Genomic DNA, 17,584 nt, shown 5'->3' with positions numbered 1-17,584 from the left:
GTAAAGTAGAAACTCATCACTATTTTGAGGGAAAGTTGACTTAAGGGTTGAGTGGAGTGTTGAGTGAAGGTAAAAGCCCTAGGTTACAGAAGAGCTAAACACACGCAAAAGGTTGAACTGCAGCTGTCTATACTAGATGCCAGTATATGACAAACAAAGCCATTAATAAGAAAATGTGCATGAACCTGAAAGGAGGGTGACAAGTATGAAGCAATCGACTTCGTTAAAGTAGTGGGAAAACTTTTGTCTAGGGTTTCGATGGAAATCTCTCAAAGAATTTATTTGACACAACGCATTTTACCAAATCAAAGGGTAATCCAGCATCTCTGATGGGTAAAAATCCTTCACCTTGGATGAAGTGTAAGTGCCACCATTTTTAATCATGGTATTTATTACATTTGCCGCTATTTATTTTGTTGGTTATACTGTCAAAGCTAAATTTGAAACGTCACTAATTGAAGGAATTAATGAACAAAATTTCTCGTATAATCTACCATGTAATCTATAAAAAAGTTGAGGAAATGAAGAATAGAGACATCGATTCCATCATAGCGCATTTGCGTTCGTGCGGAACGCAGGCAAATTCCGATTTTAATTTACTGGAACGTGAAATGCAGAGTCTATGCGAGAATTGCATTAATACGCTTATGTCACAACCGATGCTGTTAAAAATCGAAACTCCCGTTGCGATTTGTGGCGATATTCACGGTCACTTTCAGGAGCTGTTACGCATTTTCGAGCGTGGAGGATTCCCCCCAACGATCACGTATTTATTTTTGGGAGACTACGTGGATCGCGGTAAAAAGTCATTGGAAACTATTTGCTTGTTGTTGGCTTACAAACTCAGGTATCCCAACCAGTTCTTTCTCTTAAGGGGAAACCACGAATGCAAGTCTATTAACTATCGTTACGGATTTTACGAGGAATGCGTAGACAGATACAGTGCTCGGCTATGGAGAAGCTTTAACAAGTGCTTCAATTTTTTACCAGTTGCGGCAATAGTGGGTAAAAAAATTTTCTGCTGTCACGGAGGTTTAAGTCCGCACTTAAAAAAGATGGAACAAATCGAGAAGATATGCCGACCCACCATTGTACCAAGAAAGGGCCTGCTATGCGATTTATTATGGTCCGATCCCAGTAAAAAAAGCGGTTGGCGTCCAAATCCTCGGGGACTAGGTGTGCTTTTCGGCGAAGACGTCGTCTACGAATTTGTTCGGAAACAGAACTTAAAATTGATTGTTAGAGCACACGAGGTATGCAAAGATGGTTTTAAACTTTTTGCAAATGACACGTTAATCACCATCTTCAGTGTTTCCAATTATTGTGGCATGAGCAATGATGGCGCCATTGTCTTTGTTAATGAAAATTTCATGTGCACCTTCAAAATATTAAAGTGTAAGAGAAAATAAAACAAACTACTGGTGGTTGCGATGTGTACTGCTTTGTAAGTTTATTTACTTATTGAACATAGTAGACATCAGAACAATATACAGAGTGCGACGACTATTATGGGAATGCCTTGTTTCGTATAATCAAACAGTTTGGAGATGCGCTTTTTTTTTTTAAATATTCCTACAGCCACTACTATACAAGGTGTAGAATTGGTTTACGCACCATAGGTATTTCGATGGTAATTCTCTGTATATTGAAATATTCTCTCCCCTAATTATTTTAAGTTGTACCTAATTTTTTTGTAAATTGTAAAATTCTGCGTCTATTCATGTACCCATTTGTAATTTTTTTGTTGTAGGAAATTTCCGGTTTCCCGAATTAATAAACCGATACAACGGAATATCAAAGGATCCTCAATATTACCATCACTTTTTTAATGACCTTTTATGTTAAGGTTGCAAAATTCATGTGGTCGCCAAAAATGCATTAAATTTATGTCTTGGGCATTGAGATAATACTCTCAGTGCCGGTATTTCCATCTCGGGATAAAGTCAAGTATAAGATATCTTCCAGGTAAACCGACAGTTAGCGTCGCTTCGGGTATTTCGAACCTCGTTTAAATATTATGGGCAGGATAAGTTCTAGATAAAGTTATTGGGTAGATTTTCTACAGTTATCAACATAACCCCAGGATATTGCGTCAAATTTCCAGTAAACTGGTGACGTTTTAAAAATTTGCGAAATTACCAACCGTACCTATACTAAATAGGAAGAAAGAAATTGAAGTATGGAAGTAGAAGTACGCAAATACATACTATGTTTTCTTGAAGGATATAGGTAACCTATTTTAGATTCCAAATGGATCAAGATTTTCTTGACACAAGCACACGATTTTCAGATGTGCTGAAATTAGCCTTTTCTTTCTACGCGGTGCATTTACATCACGATTTTGGTTCATGTTCAGAGTACTCATAAGTAAAGCTTATTCTGTAATTTACGTTTGACAAGTATATTACAAGCATTGAACTATATACTCTGTAACTGGAACGGCATCACCCGTAATCAGACGTTGCCAGGGGCCGTGGCGAATTTTTGTGAGAGAGAGATGGGTAGAGGTAGGTATCCCTTACCTTGTTCCACTCATGTGGGCTTATGAGATGGTTTATACTACGTCTTACATTTTGCTTATTTTTGTCTAAAATAATTTATTAAGAGATTTGCAAGAATGGTCATGAATTATGTTGCATATACGTGCAATCATTTTTATAATAAAAATTCAAATATTCAATTTCATGGGTACGTTTTGATCACATTTTTCAACCTCTACGCGCGCATTTAATATTTTTGCGCATGACGGCATTTGCACCGCTCAGATTTCTTTACTAATGTGTAATGTACACTCACACTCATTTATACTGTCCTTATGAATGATAATTCTTCTTTCGCACTCTTTAATACTAATTCAATAGGGCATGCCACTCGCTAGAGAGCATCATATGAAGAAAAGCGTTAACGCCGCCAAAACCTATAAAGCCGTTTTGACTTACTAATTTGAATATGAAGTTCTTTATTATTTAATTTTTCACTCAACATTATTATTGATACTGCTCACTAATGGGGCGAAAAATACCTTTAAGGATTGATTTTTTTATTTATTACCGATTCCTTCGGCCTACAATGAACGTACATTAGGAGGCGTCAAAGTGTAAAGATAAAATATAAAAGCATACACATATCACACAGGTATATCACAAAAGTTACAGTAGAAAATATCACGGTTTGCATTTTCTACATCCATATCCATCCACATATGCTTTAATGGTGTAGAAGCAATTACATATGAAAAACTTTTTTATTTCCCTACGAAATATTCCGAAGGATTTGCAGGTCTTGAGTTTTTCTGGGGCCAAGTTATAAAGGTGAGTTCCGGAAAATATGGGAGACTTTTTGTAGAAGGTGTAATTCTGACCCCATATAACTCGGCGTACGTTTCATCTTGGAACAAAACTGGGTTATTGTAAGGTAACAATGTACCCGTGCCTTTATTTATGGGAGCGTGTAAACGCTCCTTTACAAATGCACTACATTGACATCAATAGATGTCGCTAACTAATCATTAATGACATTAATGATAACATAATCAAGTGTCATTTCCACTTCCTAGTCGTAGTCCTAATCATGGCTGTATAAAAGGAGGATCCCTTGAGTTTAGAAGACACTTCTATCCTGTCATTTGATGACCAATAACCTGAATCCAGACCTGAAACTGATAATCATTCATCCGATTTCCCGTTTGCATTCGATACCGTTTCCGTTCCGCTTATATCCTTAACCCACCTGTCCCTGCACCCTTAACCTCGCCATTCATTAGAAATCGTCCAGTCCTTGAAAGACGAACCCTCAAACACCCGAGTTCGATACCTGTGGGGCCTGTGACCCGCATGTAGCCAGCTCCCGCTTGCTTGATTTAGTCGTAAGGTTGTGAACAGAGTTGGACTGGGTCACTGGGTCAACTGGGTCACCTGGGTCACTAAATTAAACTGGGTCGCTGGGTCACGTCATACTCTTTTCAGTTAGACCCAGTGACCCAGTTTGACCCAGTGACCCAGTTTGACCCAGTGACCCAGTTTGACCCAGACCCAATTTCACCCGGGGACCCAATTCGACCCAGTCACCTAGTTTGATCGAATAACGCAGTTAAGTCAGTGCCCTCGGTTCAAGTGTACAGATTATGAAATAAATGAAATGCTGGTTTGTTGAAAATAATACTCGATTGCTTGACAACTGCCATTTCTGTGATGTTTGCTTTAATACTGCCGTAAAAAACTTTCCATGTCCCGAAATGTATTAGAATAATGTTATTTATTTGCTTCAGAGCTTACAAGTTTGCTTACAGGTGTTCATTCACATTTAATTTTTTTCTACTCGTTAGCTTAATCCAAATAAATCTTTTGTCTAAATACTTTCATTGATTACTTGACTACAAACTATAAACAAATGCATTTGATTTTTTTAGGTATTAGTTCTCTTGAATGAAATTGGGCTACGTGCTTGTTGCCGAATATTATTGAGGAAGTTTTTTTAAAAATTAAAGGTTACTTGAAATTGTTTTGGATGATACCTAACAATAATTTAATTACTGGGTCACCGGGTCACGACGGGTCACTGAGTAAAGCTGGGTCAAGATGGGTCACTGGGTCAAGCTGGGTCACCGGGTCAAGATGGGTCACTGGGTCAAGCTGGGTCACCGGGTCAAGCTGGGTCACCGGGTCAAACTGGGTCACCGGGTCAACTGGGTCACCGGGTCAAGCTGGGTCACCTGGGTCAACTGGGTCACTCACTGGGTCACCGGGTCACTGGGTCAGTAAACTAACTGGGTCACCGGGTCACTCTATGCTTGACCCAGTCCCACTCTGGTTGGAAACGTTAAGCGGAGGTAGTGGCCGTGTCACATCTTGCTTTTCGTTACCATACTATCACCAGTCCCTTAGATACGAGGCGAGTCAAAGTACGGGAACTGGGAACTGTGGGGCCTTCGACCTGCATTCCTCCAGTTTGCGACCGTTGATTCTGCTTCAACCTCGAGCGTGGTGTACGGGGGTAGTGGCCGTGTCACATCCTGTGTACCACCTCTAGCATAAGTACCATACCGCACTGACGGGTCGAGTATTCGGAAGTGCTGGTGTCATTCACCTGAAATAGAACCCGGCGGCACCAATCATTCGCACCCCGATTCATCGATAGCTTACCAACTCCCGGATAAAAACCCGCTAATCGATAAACTTACAGCTACCGGCCAAATTAGAGTACCGCTGAGCCGAGGCGATCAGCTCCGACATCTCGATACCTGAGATCGTGCCTGAGATCGCCGCCATTGCCCTTTTGCCGCAACCCGAGGCAACGGCATAGCAGAATACTACCGTATCGACAACACCAGGGATACCAACTAAATAATAATTCTGTATTCTGTGGTGTAGATACACGGTGTCCAAAAATAAAAGGAAACTGGTGTGTAAATAAGTTTTATTAAAAACCCTGGGGCACGACTGCAGCTACCCGCGTGCCCACCGAAAAACCCTTACATTATATGTATAAGTAGCGCAATTAACCGTCTGGTCCAATTACCGTGGTTAGATGCGCCAGAAACAAACGTTCCATAAGACCAGTATAAGGCATTCGTCTCAATTCGTTTCCATCTAATGGCAATGCGGTGACCACTACGAGTAAATTGAATTTTTGCTCTTAAAGTAACCATGATTCTTTAAACTCATTTTATTCTGAAAAAAAGTGCTTTTTTAGATTTAGTTTTACCTCGACGCCAATTGTAATATATTAGGTATCTCCTTGCTAATATATTATGTAAAGGGTACCTACGTTGCAAACGAACACAACCAATGTTTATAACTTTATTTTACGTTAATAAGCAAATGGAATGTGTCGAGCCACCGTGAATGACATTAGTTGACATTATACTTTTGTAAGTACAAGAATCAAGTATGTGAGTGTGTGAGTGAGAAATGAATGGCGCAGTTTACCACATTATTAAGTATACTTGAAATCACGAATCTTTGTCCCTGCGTCATTGATTTGTGAATCAATTTCAGACAAGTTTTTTATCGATTTCGCATACTTGACAGATATTACAGTGTTTTAGCGTATGTCTGAAATTGATTCACAAATCAATGACGCAGGGACAAGATTCGTGATTTCAAGTATATATATTTTAAGATATTCCATTAACAAATAGATATTGGCTCTTATAAAAGCATCGGCAAGCATTTATCTTTATCTTTCTAAAGCCTCAACCTTCCAGTTTATTTACTTATCTGTATTTTTAACCAAATACGTGTGATCGGTCCTGCATATGCAATACAAAACAACGTGCCAGACAAGGATGAGAATGCCTACGTTATGCTGGTTGCCTAAAATCATTGCGGCACGCGATTTTGGCGCTCGATGCCGTTCCAGTTACAGAGTATATAGTTCAATGATTACAAGTCACTGAATTTCTTTCCAAAACAAAAGCATTCGTTCAAATTGTCAGGTAGTAAGCTATCTTGCTCTAATATATGGCCCTGCCGTTCGCTATCTTTTTCTATTACAGACTTCTAAAATCGGCAACATTGGCTATGGTTAGGTAGCTATCTACGGGATATATTTATACCGGACGCTGATGGAAATACCCGCAGATAGATAAACGGAAGATATCGGGCGGTATAAGTTATTTTGCAGGTACGAATCTAGTACGTTATCCGAAGATGGAAATACCGGCCCTCAGTCTTTTTTGCAACGATCGCGGTACAAGAATAACAACTTTGATATGTTTTGATAAAAATCCACGTGGTCGCCAAAAATGCATCACATTTTGGTCTTGGGTATCGAAGTAATGCTCTTGGTATATTTCCCAACGATCTTGATGCATGAATATCGATGTTGATATGTTCTGATCAAACTACATGTGGCTTCAGAAAAAGGATTTAAAACATCTTTGAATCAAAGACACGCGGTTATCAAATGTGCATGTGTACATTTTCCGTTGATGCGTTTTAAAGCTTTTAAACTCCAAATTCGTGTGTAAAGAAAAATTTTACTCTGAAACTTTTGACCTAGACACTGGCCCGGTATGGGAGTGCGTACACATTGGTTTTCATTTTCGGTAAAACACAGAACGTACTTTTCGATCGATCTGAAACGACGGATTGGACAGATCGATCGTACCGTGTGTAGGGCCTTTAAGCTGGCTGATACTGCAGTCGTATCGCGACATCTGTGAGGTGCGGGATATCCAATGACCGGCGATAATACCATATATATTTCTTTTTAGCCCATTTCCTCAAAAATAAAAAAAAATGCGCTATGGTGGCCACTTTCTCCGTCTGTTCGCTCGTTCGTTGAGACGCTATTATTTTTTATTTATTTTTTTTGAGTTGGATCCATCGTTCCTCGAAATGGGGGTTGAAATATATTATGTTATCAAAAATCTCTAAACCTTCCCCATATAGTTGGATATATTTCAACCCCCATTTCGAGGAACGATGGATCCAACTAACTATATGGGGAAGGTTTAGAGATTTTTGATAACATAAGAGACGCTATTAGTCCTTTATCTTAAGAACTATTGTTCTACTTTTTTCGCTAGTTCGCTTTGGTTCGAGGCCAAGGAAGGAATTTTTTCTGCGTTTATTGCTAAAAAAGTTATTGTAAAAAAACGAAAAACCCGTTTGTTACTTGTTCCATAATTTTACACTTTTGCCGTTTATTAACCGCCCTAGAGATCGTTTATAATTTTGTATTGCTGTCTGTCTGTTGGTCTGTCCGTCTGTTCCTTTGTCTGTCTGTCTGTCCATGTATCTGTCCGTGCGAATGATCTTTGTTTAGAAATGTCCGATCGCTTTGACATCCCCGTTAGTTATGAACTGAATTGCATGAAATTCAATATGGGCATAGGTACGCAATGCCAAAAGTTGAATCGAATGGATTCAAAATTCACAGATGCCCTTTTCGCATCTCGACCATGTATAAACCGAATTGCAAACTTTTTTATTTAGTAAGTATTTGATACATAGGCGCTTGGAATAAAGGAAAATCAAACGCCGGTTTCAAAATTTTTATATGTATGGATGGATAATAGGTATAATACCGTCCCGTGCCGAATCATCTTGGTGGGAGCGAAATAAGGGAAACTGTCGTCCCGATCCTGCCACGTGGTCGTCATTAATTTTTCGAAAATGTATTATCATATCGCATCCACAAATTGTGGTCGTTCATTGTTGTTGCGTTATTTTATTATATATTTCCTTCTTGGCGAGCATGCAAAAACTTTTGTTCATTATGAGCTGCACGTAAATAAAATTCGTGAACTTTACCGCTGTTTCTCTGCGCTCCTTAAATTGTGCATCTTTACATTTTACGATCATGAGCTCGCCCAGAGAAAACCGTTTAGTTGTTCGTCTCGAATCAAAAATATTTTCCGGTTGAAGACATCTTACGGAATTTGAAACTCAATTTGCAATTCGCTTCACTTTCATCAAAAGCAATTGCAAGTTTGAAGAGATGAGAAATAAATGAAATTAATTTAAAAGACGCATAATGCACCCGTTTAAAAGAGATAGTTGGTCGACCATTGCAATGTTGAGATACATTCTCTAAATAAATGCAGCATTAAAGATGCCAAGTCGGTCGCTGTATTTACACCCGATCCCATACGGGGTTGACGACCTCTACAATATTAATTTCAAACTAGATTAATGCAATTACTAATAAATTCGTTTCAAATTAAACAATTTACGAGTCTACGAATGAAATGAAAATATCATATGGACAGTTAATTAGATTTAAGATAACGTGAAAGTGATATTTCAGTAGCTCTAGTGGAGTATGAAATTTACTACTAGTTTCAATTAGATTATAAAACGATTCGATTTCAATCACATGTACGACTGAGTACGCATTTGTTTATGGTGTTAATTTTTTTAAATTAATTATCGAAAGACGTCTACTTCTTGTGGTCCCCACATACTGAAACAAGTTAAAAAGTAATCGTAAACGATTTACATGAAGCGCATTTCCACTTGTGATTCATTTCCTATTTGTAAGATGCAACTTTTGTTAAAATTGTAAAAATCCGGCCACAAATATGAAAGATAGCGTTGCACATGTGCAATCCATTTTTGACGTGCTACTTCAATTTCAGTTTATAAGAAGAGTTTCATTTCAATGCTTTTCTAAATAAGAAAGTTGGAACTGCACATGCGCAAACCTAAATTTTGAAACTGGTATTAGCTTTTCCTTTATTCCAAGTGCCTATGTATAAAATTTCATCTAAATGCGTCCATAACTAAAAAAGTTGGCACTGCGCATGCGCAAAACCAAATTTTGAAATTGGCGTTAAATTTGCTTTTATTCCAAGTGGCTATGCATCAAATTTCATTTAAATCCCTTCATAAATAAGAAAGTTGGCACTGCGCATGCGCAAAACCAAATTTTGAAACTGGCGTTAAATTTGCTTTTATTCCAGGTGGATATGTATCAAATTTCATTGAAATACTTTTATAATTAAAAAAGTTTGCAATTCGGTTTATAAATGATCGAGATGGAACTCCTTTTTGTTGAGTGTATGAAAGTAAAAGAGTTTGATTAGAACCACGATAATCACATGAGACGCTGTCTACCGTTGTCAGCGCTAATGGCCTCATTCACGAATTTGTGGAGGTCGCATCGTTGGAAAAATGAATTCACACATGTGATTTCCATTTCTTAAAACTATCGCTCATTTTGCTGTTATCAATTCTCCATGAATATGTTTCACCATTTATGAACATTTTTAGCACATACGAATATTATTGCATTAGAAATATCAAATTAAATACCTACATTTTCAAATTTTCTGGAGTGCTATGATGCGGTGCATTTGAAAAGACACAAAAGTGCCTATACATTATCTTAAAAAAATCTCTCTGTATAGCTCTGGTTATTTTTTAAAACAATTTTGAAGACTACATACCTACATAGAATACAGTCAATTTTTTTACTTATACAGATATTTTTTGAAATCTTAACTAGATACTTCTAGTACAGACTATTGCATATAGTAAACATCAAATTTGCGCATGCGCAAACTGCATAATGTTAACTTTCTTACTGCTAGATATTTTTTGTAAATTTTTTAACCATAACTAGTTCTAATAAAAACAAACGCATACATGGTATAGAACGGTTTACGCACCATGGGCATTCTTTATATCGAAATATTTTCTCCCCTAATTAATTTAGAGCAAAGTTGTAAATAGGTTTCTTGTAGCTTGGAAAATTTTGCGTCTGCTAATGTCATTTATTATTTTTTAACTCGAGAAACTGGAAAAAATAAATAAATTAGAATTTAGTAGGTATTTGCGTAAAAATCGGATTTTTGTTTCAATAATTTCACAGCACGAATGATTTTTAAAAATCTTTAGTTTCTCCGATTTCCCACAACAAAAAATTACAAATGGGCACACGAATAGACGGAGAATTTGACAATCTATACAGAAAATGTATTCACAACTTGGCTGTAAAATAATTAGGGAAGAAAATATTCCGATATAAAGAAATTAGCATTGAAATCCCTATGGTGCGTAAAACGTTTCTACACCCTAAATCAGGTATTCAATGAAAACTAGTGTTCCAACCTCGGTTCCAACCTTTGTTTTATTTCTCAAAAACTCACTGCTTCGGTAGTTTTAAAAATATTAGTAATGGCAGAGGAAGTTGTGTACATTTTTACCTAGAAATCGGAAGCGTAGAAATGATTTTTATATCTACCTACTACAGTTTTTGAGAAATAACAGAACTGTTCTTTATGTTCGCTTGTTTCCATGGCACATGGCATACACGATTTGTTACAAGTAAAATTGGGTTTTGGTCAAACTTATTCATGATTTGAAAACAAATAAATCAATACATATTATTTATTTCTACGCCACTGATTTGTATTTACTTGAAAAATTACAAAACTTTCCTTTACTCTTTTTAGCGTATTTTTCATGCAAATTAATTCCACATTGGGAGTTGGAGATATCAGCACTGGCACCTAGATTGTTGTTTTTTTATTATTTAATACGAGATTTAATAGGTTTCAGCATGTAAAGTGATCGAAAAGAAAGAAGAATGTCGAGTTTCCGTTTCTGCCCAAATAAGGGCAGTTGTTTTCTAAGATATTTTAAAACAGAACTTGTCATTAAAGTGAAATCAAATTGATTTCTTCACCTACAGATCTAAGTTTCTGACGTATGCGAGCGATTCATTTTGAAATGATATCCATTTATTCCTTCTGTAAAAAAATCAAATGGAAATTAAGGAACAAACGCTCTTGTCGGTAGGGCCAGGCATCACATGCGAATATGTAAAGGGCGGAATGCTGGAAATGGGTACCTTTCTAACTCTCCAAATCAGTAATAAAATATGGGATGTTCCATTTAAAAAAATGCAAGTTTGATACGCCACTGGAATACAGCACCGCCCCTGGCGATCAAAAATATTTTAGGAACATGTCGGCGGTAATTGTGTACAATTTTGCTCTTAAGCCTTTTTTCGGTATCTTTTATGCCTTTATGGTAAAGGAGTTATGATTAGAGGGATCTTAAGTGCTATACCCTGTATACAGCGTGTCCCTTAAAGCGGAAAGTACCAGACGTAATTTCCCAATGTTATTTCCTTAATCGGCACGATAGTCGTCAGCTACGGGGAATTAGTGACGTAATTAACAGTATAGTCATCCAGTTATTGCACCAAAACGCTGTTGAAATATGAATTTGTTTGGTTATTTAAAAACCATCATCGAAATAAATGGAAGCGGATATTGTAAGCATTGCACAATTACTTCTTTTTGGTGTGTGTTGTGTTGTGGCCGCTCTAAAATTCTAAAATGATTCGTAATGGTACTGATTTGTGTGAAATTGCACATTCGATGGTGGATATGCAATATGTATTGCTTTGGGCATTCTATTATAAGGTCATCATTAAAATCAGCAACGCGTCCAAGTATGACACCCTTCAATACGCTCGACTGCCCTTTTCGACCTTCCTGTTACTCACCTTATATTGGTTGCGCTAGAAGGGAGAAACCCCTCTTTAATGTCCCCCGTATTTGTTGCACTTGTACAGATTACGCGGGTGGCAAGGGTTGAACGACCTATCCCGTTTTATTCTCTTATAATTCAAGACACGATCTTCGATAGGTACGTGATGTTTTTGATATGGGTAGAAGAAATAAAAGTAGAACTATAAAACACTGTCAAACAACATTGGCTTTCATTTCTTTTATACTATTTGCAGTTATTAAGAGATGCATTTAACGACGTAGCGAATTTGCAAACGAGCTATACAAAAAGAAATGAGGTACAGTTTATTAGACTGTGAAATTATACAATGAATAATTACCTATTTCATTGTCATGCAATTCGGCTATCAAATTTGCGGTTTAAATTGCAAACTCATACCTAATTTTTATCGAAGGATATTATGGTTACGTTCCTACTTTTAGTTTTTACTAGATTTTACAAAACATTCCCGATTTTATTTTTCTATCAGTAGGTGATTACGGTTGCATTAGCACAATGCTCGCAATTGCTATGGTACCGAGTATGGTACCTATATGGAGTCATCATTTTTCAAAATGCAGTCCCTACAGAACTATTACAAAACTAAACAACTAAAGTTTATCCGTAAGAGATAGAAGGCCGGTTAAATTAGAGAACAGTGGCACTATCTAGAGTACAGTTTCATCGCTTCAAAAAAGTCATGCCTAGCTTACTAGGTATAAACACAAATCTAAAATGGGTCATTTTGTTTCAAGTGGGATATTTCGATTATTACGTAAGCTGATCCGAAAATGTCTACAGACTGACATAATCATTAATCAAGATACCTATGTATATGTTGTCATGAAAACTAAAAACAAGTAAGAAGGTTTTCGCCCTAAGGCGAATATATCCAGCGCATTTTCCATGAATGATCAGTACTTCACAAAAGGCCGTAGCTATATGCGCTGGGATTTTCTTTACTAGAGGCATACATGGTTAAAATTTCAAAGAAATATCTCTAGAAGTACTACCGAATGCAAAAAGAACGAACTTAATATCTTGAAAACTGTAGGAGGCCACGGGCGGACAGAGAAAGTGACTGCAATAGCGCACTCAACTTTGTTGGAAAATGCGCTAAAAAGTAAACGAAAACGATTTAATGTTTTTTTTTGTCAAAGTGACCAAATTACAACTGTTCCTTTATCTATAGAGTTAAAAAAAAGTTTCAAAGCCCACTTGTGGGTGTTACGGCGTGCACAACTGTAAATGATGAGTCAACTGCCAAATAGACACCATACTAGCTATCATTGGGCAGGTTCGACATTTTTTATTTTAAGTGAAATCGAGAGATTTTGTTATTAAACCAGGTGTCAAATTCTTGACAGAATATACTTTGTTTCACTGGTGCTGAACCTGACGTCATAAATGTGATTCTCTCTTCATTACATTTAAATCGATTGAGACAAAAAAAATTACGTCATTAACGTAAGTCGTGACAAATAAACCAATTGATCTGTCATAATATCAATCCGTCAAACGATTTTCGTTATAGACAGATTTCCAGTGTTGATTAGGTAGTTTGTGTTAAAAGTGAAGTAAATATCATCAAAGTTAAAAACGCTTAGGCAAGTCGACAGTGCAGCAACGCCGTTAATAGACAAGTATTTTAAAAATTTTACCGCATAATGGTTCGATTCGCTCATATCGTGAATTTAGGTCATTCCCGTTACCATTAGGTAAATATGACGAACCGATACACAGAATGAAGATGTTCGCCAGAACACTTAGGTATTGAATTGATTTTATAGGTGAGAATGTTACACTCCGTTCCTTAGTGCGCGTTCACAACGGCGCACCGCACATCGCACTGCACTTAGCATCGCACATAGCATCGCACTTAGCATGGTATGGATATGTTCACGTTGGGGCACTGCAAAGAAGTTTGGAGCATCGCTTCGATAGTTTTGCTCGAAACGTCTCGCGTGTATCATGGCGAATTATTCCGAATCTTCTTCAGATGAAGAATTAATTCTTCTGAATAATCCATTGCACTTGTGGTACATTGAAATGTGAGAAGGATACTGTTCATCCCATAAAGCTATTATGATTATGTTTTGACGCTTATTTCCATATACCCTCTCTTGAGAATACTAAAGTTATTAACTTTTCCTTGTCCATCATATTCGTGCAACCCATACGATGCTATGCAAAATACTAAGCTCATTTAACATAGCATGGTACCATCGCCTCCAACATTGGGCGTGCGATGTGCGATGCTTCGTTATGAACATGTGCATTTAAATGTATGCTTTTATTCGCCTCGACCGGTCGATGCTATGCACGATGCTAAGTGCAGTGCGATGTGCGGCGCGCCGTTGTGAACGCCCACTTACACAGTAATCTTCAACGACTTGATGGCGTAGAAATATCTGCTACCTCTTTGTCCCGCAGTTTGAAGAAACTGAAATTCACGTGGCGGAGATGCACCGTTTCCAATAGATTATTTTTAATGGAACAGCCCTATGCAGTTCAAAGAAGACTACAATTTTTGAGAGACTTTAAACACAACGAAACTTCACTCTTTCCATTACGACCTGTGGTTTTAGACGAAACCTGGATATACAGTAAAGGGTCTTTTAGAAGAAGCTGGCAAGATGGTACTCTCAAAACAGTTAGAAAAAGAAGTGGTGAAGGGGTCCGGTATATACCTAATACTGCATGCAGGATCAGAAGATGGATTTGTGGTGTAGTGTCGTTTTTTCTTTTGTACATACGATTTGAATATGAACATTTGAGAGTGTTTTCTTCACTACCTGTTTTCTCTCACAATTGCGTTTTTTTTTTAAATAAATCGGATGAGAAGATATTCAAGATCCTTATGCGAATATCTCGACTGTGTGGCAAAAGAACAGAAACTGTATGTATGCGTTGTTATTTCAATGAGCCAGTGGTCATTAAAATTCGCGCAACTTAACGCGTATTCTTCACATTGGTAGCATACTTAATTTCACATCAACATTATGTAAACAAAATATTAATTTACGAACTGCCTAAACAAACTTTAAGTTACAAATGTTCCTATGCGTTTTCTGTAACCATCAAACACTTCATCTCAAAGAGTTTCGGATGCTCTGGCAGTATCCATTTGGATTGTCGGTGCAAAGAATCGGTTACATGAGGTGATTACAAACGGTGGAAAAGGTTTAATTCATACCAACGGACTTCCTCTACATAAAATACATGACCATTTAGCCATTATAAAACCTAAGAACAGGAAAAAACCTATCAGGACCAGATGCCTTACAAGTGATTGTCAACTTGGGCGGTCTAATAATGATGAACGATAGTGACACCTTAACAAATAAGTTGAAACGTCAATGTGACAATATGTAAACCAACTACTAATTTACGACCTGCCTTAATTTTGCTATGACGTCAGATAGTGTGACGAAAGGTTCAGCACCCTTGAAACAAAGTATAGCTTCCTAGCTGAAACCAAAAATTGCCAACATATGTACGCACTTACAGACGGGAAAAATTTATTCTTTAAAAGTTGCTTAAAATGATCTAAAACGTCAACATTTGATAAAATTTCGCATTGTACCTAGCTCATGCTATGAAGAGAAAACCGTCAGCATTTTGTTTGCTTTTATTAGAGGGACCTACCATCCAAATTTCGTTAAAATTGCTCCATAAATAAGAAAGTTGGATGTTGCACATGCGCAACACTATTTTTTGCGCATGCATTTTGTTAGCTTTTATTAAAAGGACCTACCATCTAAATTTCGTTAAAATTGTTCCATAAATAAGAAAAATTGCATTTCTGCGCATGCGCAACACGATTTTTGCGCATGAATTTTGTTTGCTTTTATTAAAGGGACTTACCATAGAAATTTCGTTTAAATTGCTTCAGAAACAAGATCGTTGCGTTTTGCACATATGCAACACAATTTTTTGACTTTGACAATTTTTTTCTCCGTTTTTTGATAATATAACCCGGCCCAATTTTTTGTAGGTTGTACACAGGAAAATAAGGTCTTCCAAATAATAGAATAAAAATTTTAGGTTGCTATTTGAAAAAAAAAGTTCGATGCCGTTACGGCGCTCCAAAATTTCTTTTCAAAAATCCGGCCCGTTATTTTTCTGTTCGGTATGCCTAAAACATATATACAAAATTTCAACAAAATCCGTCGAGCCGTTTTCTCAGAAAATTGCCAGCAAACGTACGTACGTACATACAGACGGAAAAAAATTTTATTCTTTAAAAGTTGCTTAAAATGGTCAAAAACGTCGTCGACATTTGATGAAATTTTGAAATGTTCAAAAAACGGCTATCGCAATAGCTACCTAGCACATGCTAGGAAGCTAAAAACGACCAGAAAAAAAATGGGTGCAAAACATTGATATTTACGTTCGCTGTAAGCACCTTAAAACAAGGGTCGGCGCGAAGCAAGGAAACGTACCTGTGCGCGACTGCGCGAGACTACTCCGCGTGACGTCAGTAGCCAGAATCATTTGCCGCCGTGCTGGCAAAGTATACGAATGTTTCTGACTACTGACGTCATGCGGGGTAGTCTCGCGTACAGGTACGTTTACAGCTCGGTTTACAGTTTGATAAAATTAAAATAAATTTAAAGGTTATGTTTCTCATTAAAAACAACTTACCTGCTCATTAGTTTCTAGTACAGTTATTTTTAAATGTTATGAACTTTTTAAGACTGCTCTTTAGAAAATCGTAATAAAGTATCGTATAGCACTGTCCAGGTGTACATGCCACCGTAAGCCGTACGTACAGTGGTATTTACACCTCGACAGTGCTATCAGACAGCAACTTTAACAATTTACTAAACTTAGCTTAAGTTAACTTTTCGTAAAAAATTCAATTTCTCTGCATGATTTATGATGTATGGTTTAATTCAAAGTTAGTTAGGTAACTGTAACTAATCAATGTAATTGCACTATAATAAACTGACTTATGACGCGTTCTCTTTCTTTAGTTTATAGATTAGAAAAAGATGGAGCAATGGAGCATAAATCTTTTAGGAAAATAATAGTAATATTGAAAGATTTTCGCAGTAACGAATTTTCCGACGTAAAAGAGCTATCCGTCATCAATACTTATCGTCCTGGTTCAATCTCGACTGATGTAGCACCTTCTATTGTCACCTTTTTTCTGAGAATCTGAATTTGTTATCACGTTATCAGATATTCCGCTAGATGTAGAAGTTACAGGCTACTACTTTCTTATTTCTTAGGGGCGCGATATTGGATTTTTACGGTGAGATAAAGGACAAAAAAAAGAAAAATAACCTGTCACACTCTATACTTCTATATACATTTACAACAAACATTTCAAATTCAAATGTTTTACATTCATTTCTCAACAAAACATCCACGTGTAACCAGATCGCGCTGAAACAACAATCAACATGCGATGCATTCAAATGAATTTCTTTGTTTGTCTTCTATCTTATTCTGTAAAAATCCAATATGGCGTCCATCAAAAATACGAAAATAGCGGCCTATAGCTTCTAAAGTGTTTTTCAATAACCGCTGGTAGATGTTGAAATGGAATAAAGCGAGCGGTGTATGAGGTATTAACAAAATTCTGTTTACCACCCGCACGTTAGTAA

The 17,584-nt window shown here is 37.1% G+C and overlaps 1 protein-coding gene across 1 annotated transcript; it reads left to right on the top strand.

The window, feature by feature from the left end:
- Positions 1-240: 240 nt before the first annotated feature.
- On the top strand, positions 241-2,527 carry LOC116177181 (serine/threonine-protein phosphatase alpha-2 isoform-like). Its single transcript, XM_031496076.1, has 2 exons — positions 241-2,229; positions 2,291-2,527. The coding sequence occupies exon 1, from the start codon at positions 468-470 to the stop codon at positions 1,407-1,409; it is 942 nt and encodes a 313-aa protein (XP_031351936.1). The 5' UTR covers positions 241-467; the 3' UTR covers positions 1,410-2,229; positions 2,291-2,527.
- Positions 2,528-17,584: the final 15,057 nt, after the last annotated feature.

This window comes from Photinus pyralis, unplaced genomic scaffold (assembly GCF_008802855.1).
Source record: "Photinus pyralis isolate 1611_PpyrPB1 unplaced genomic scaffold, Ppyr1.3 Ppyr1.4_LG7, whole genome shotgun sequence".
Taxonomy (NCBI): Eukaryota; Metazoa; Arthropoda; class Insecta; order Coleoptera; family Lampyridae; genus Photinus; species Photinus pyralis.
This window is presented reverse-complemented; position numbering and strand designations above follow the sequence as displayed.

Excerpts from the sequence above, each read along its gene's own strand:
- LOC116177181 (XM_031496076.1), top strand. The coding sequence starts at position 468 with ATGAACAAAATTTCTCGTATAATCTACCATGTAATCTATAAAAAAGTT.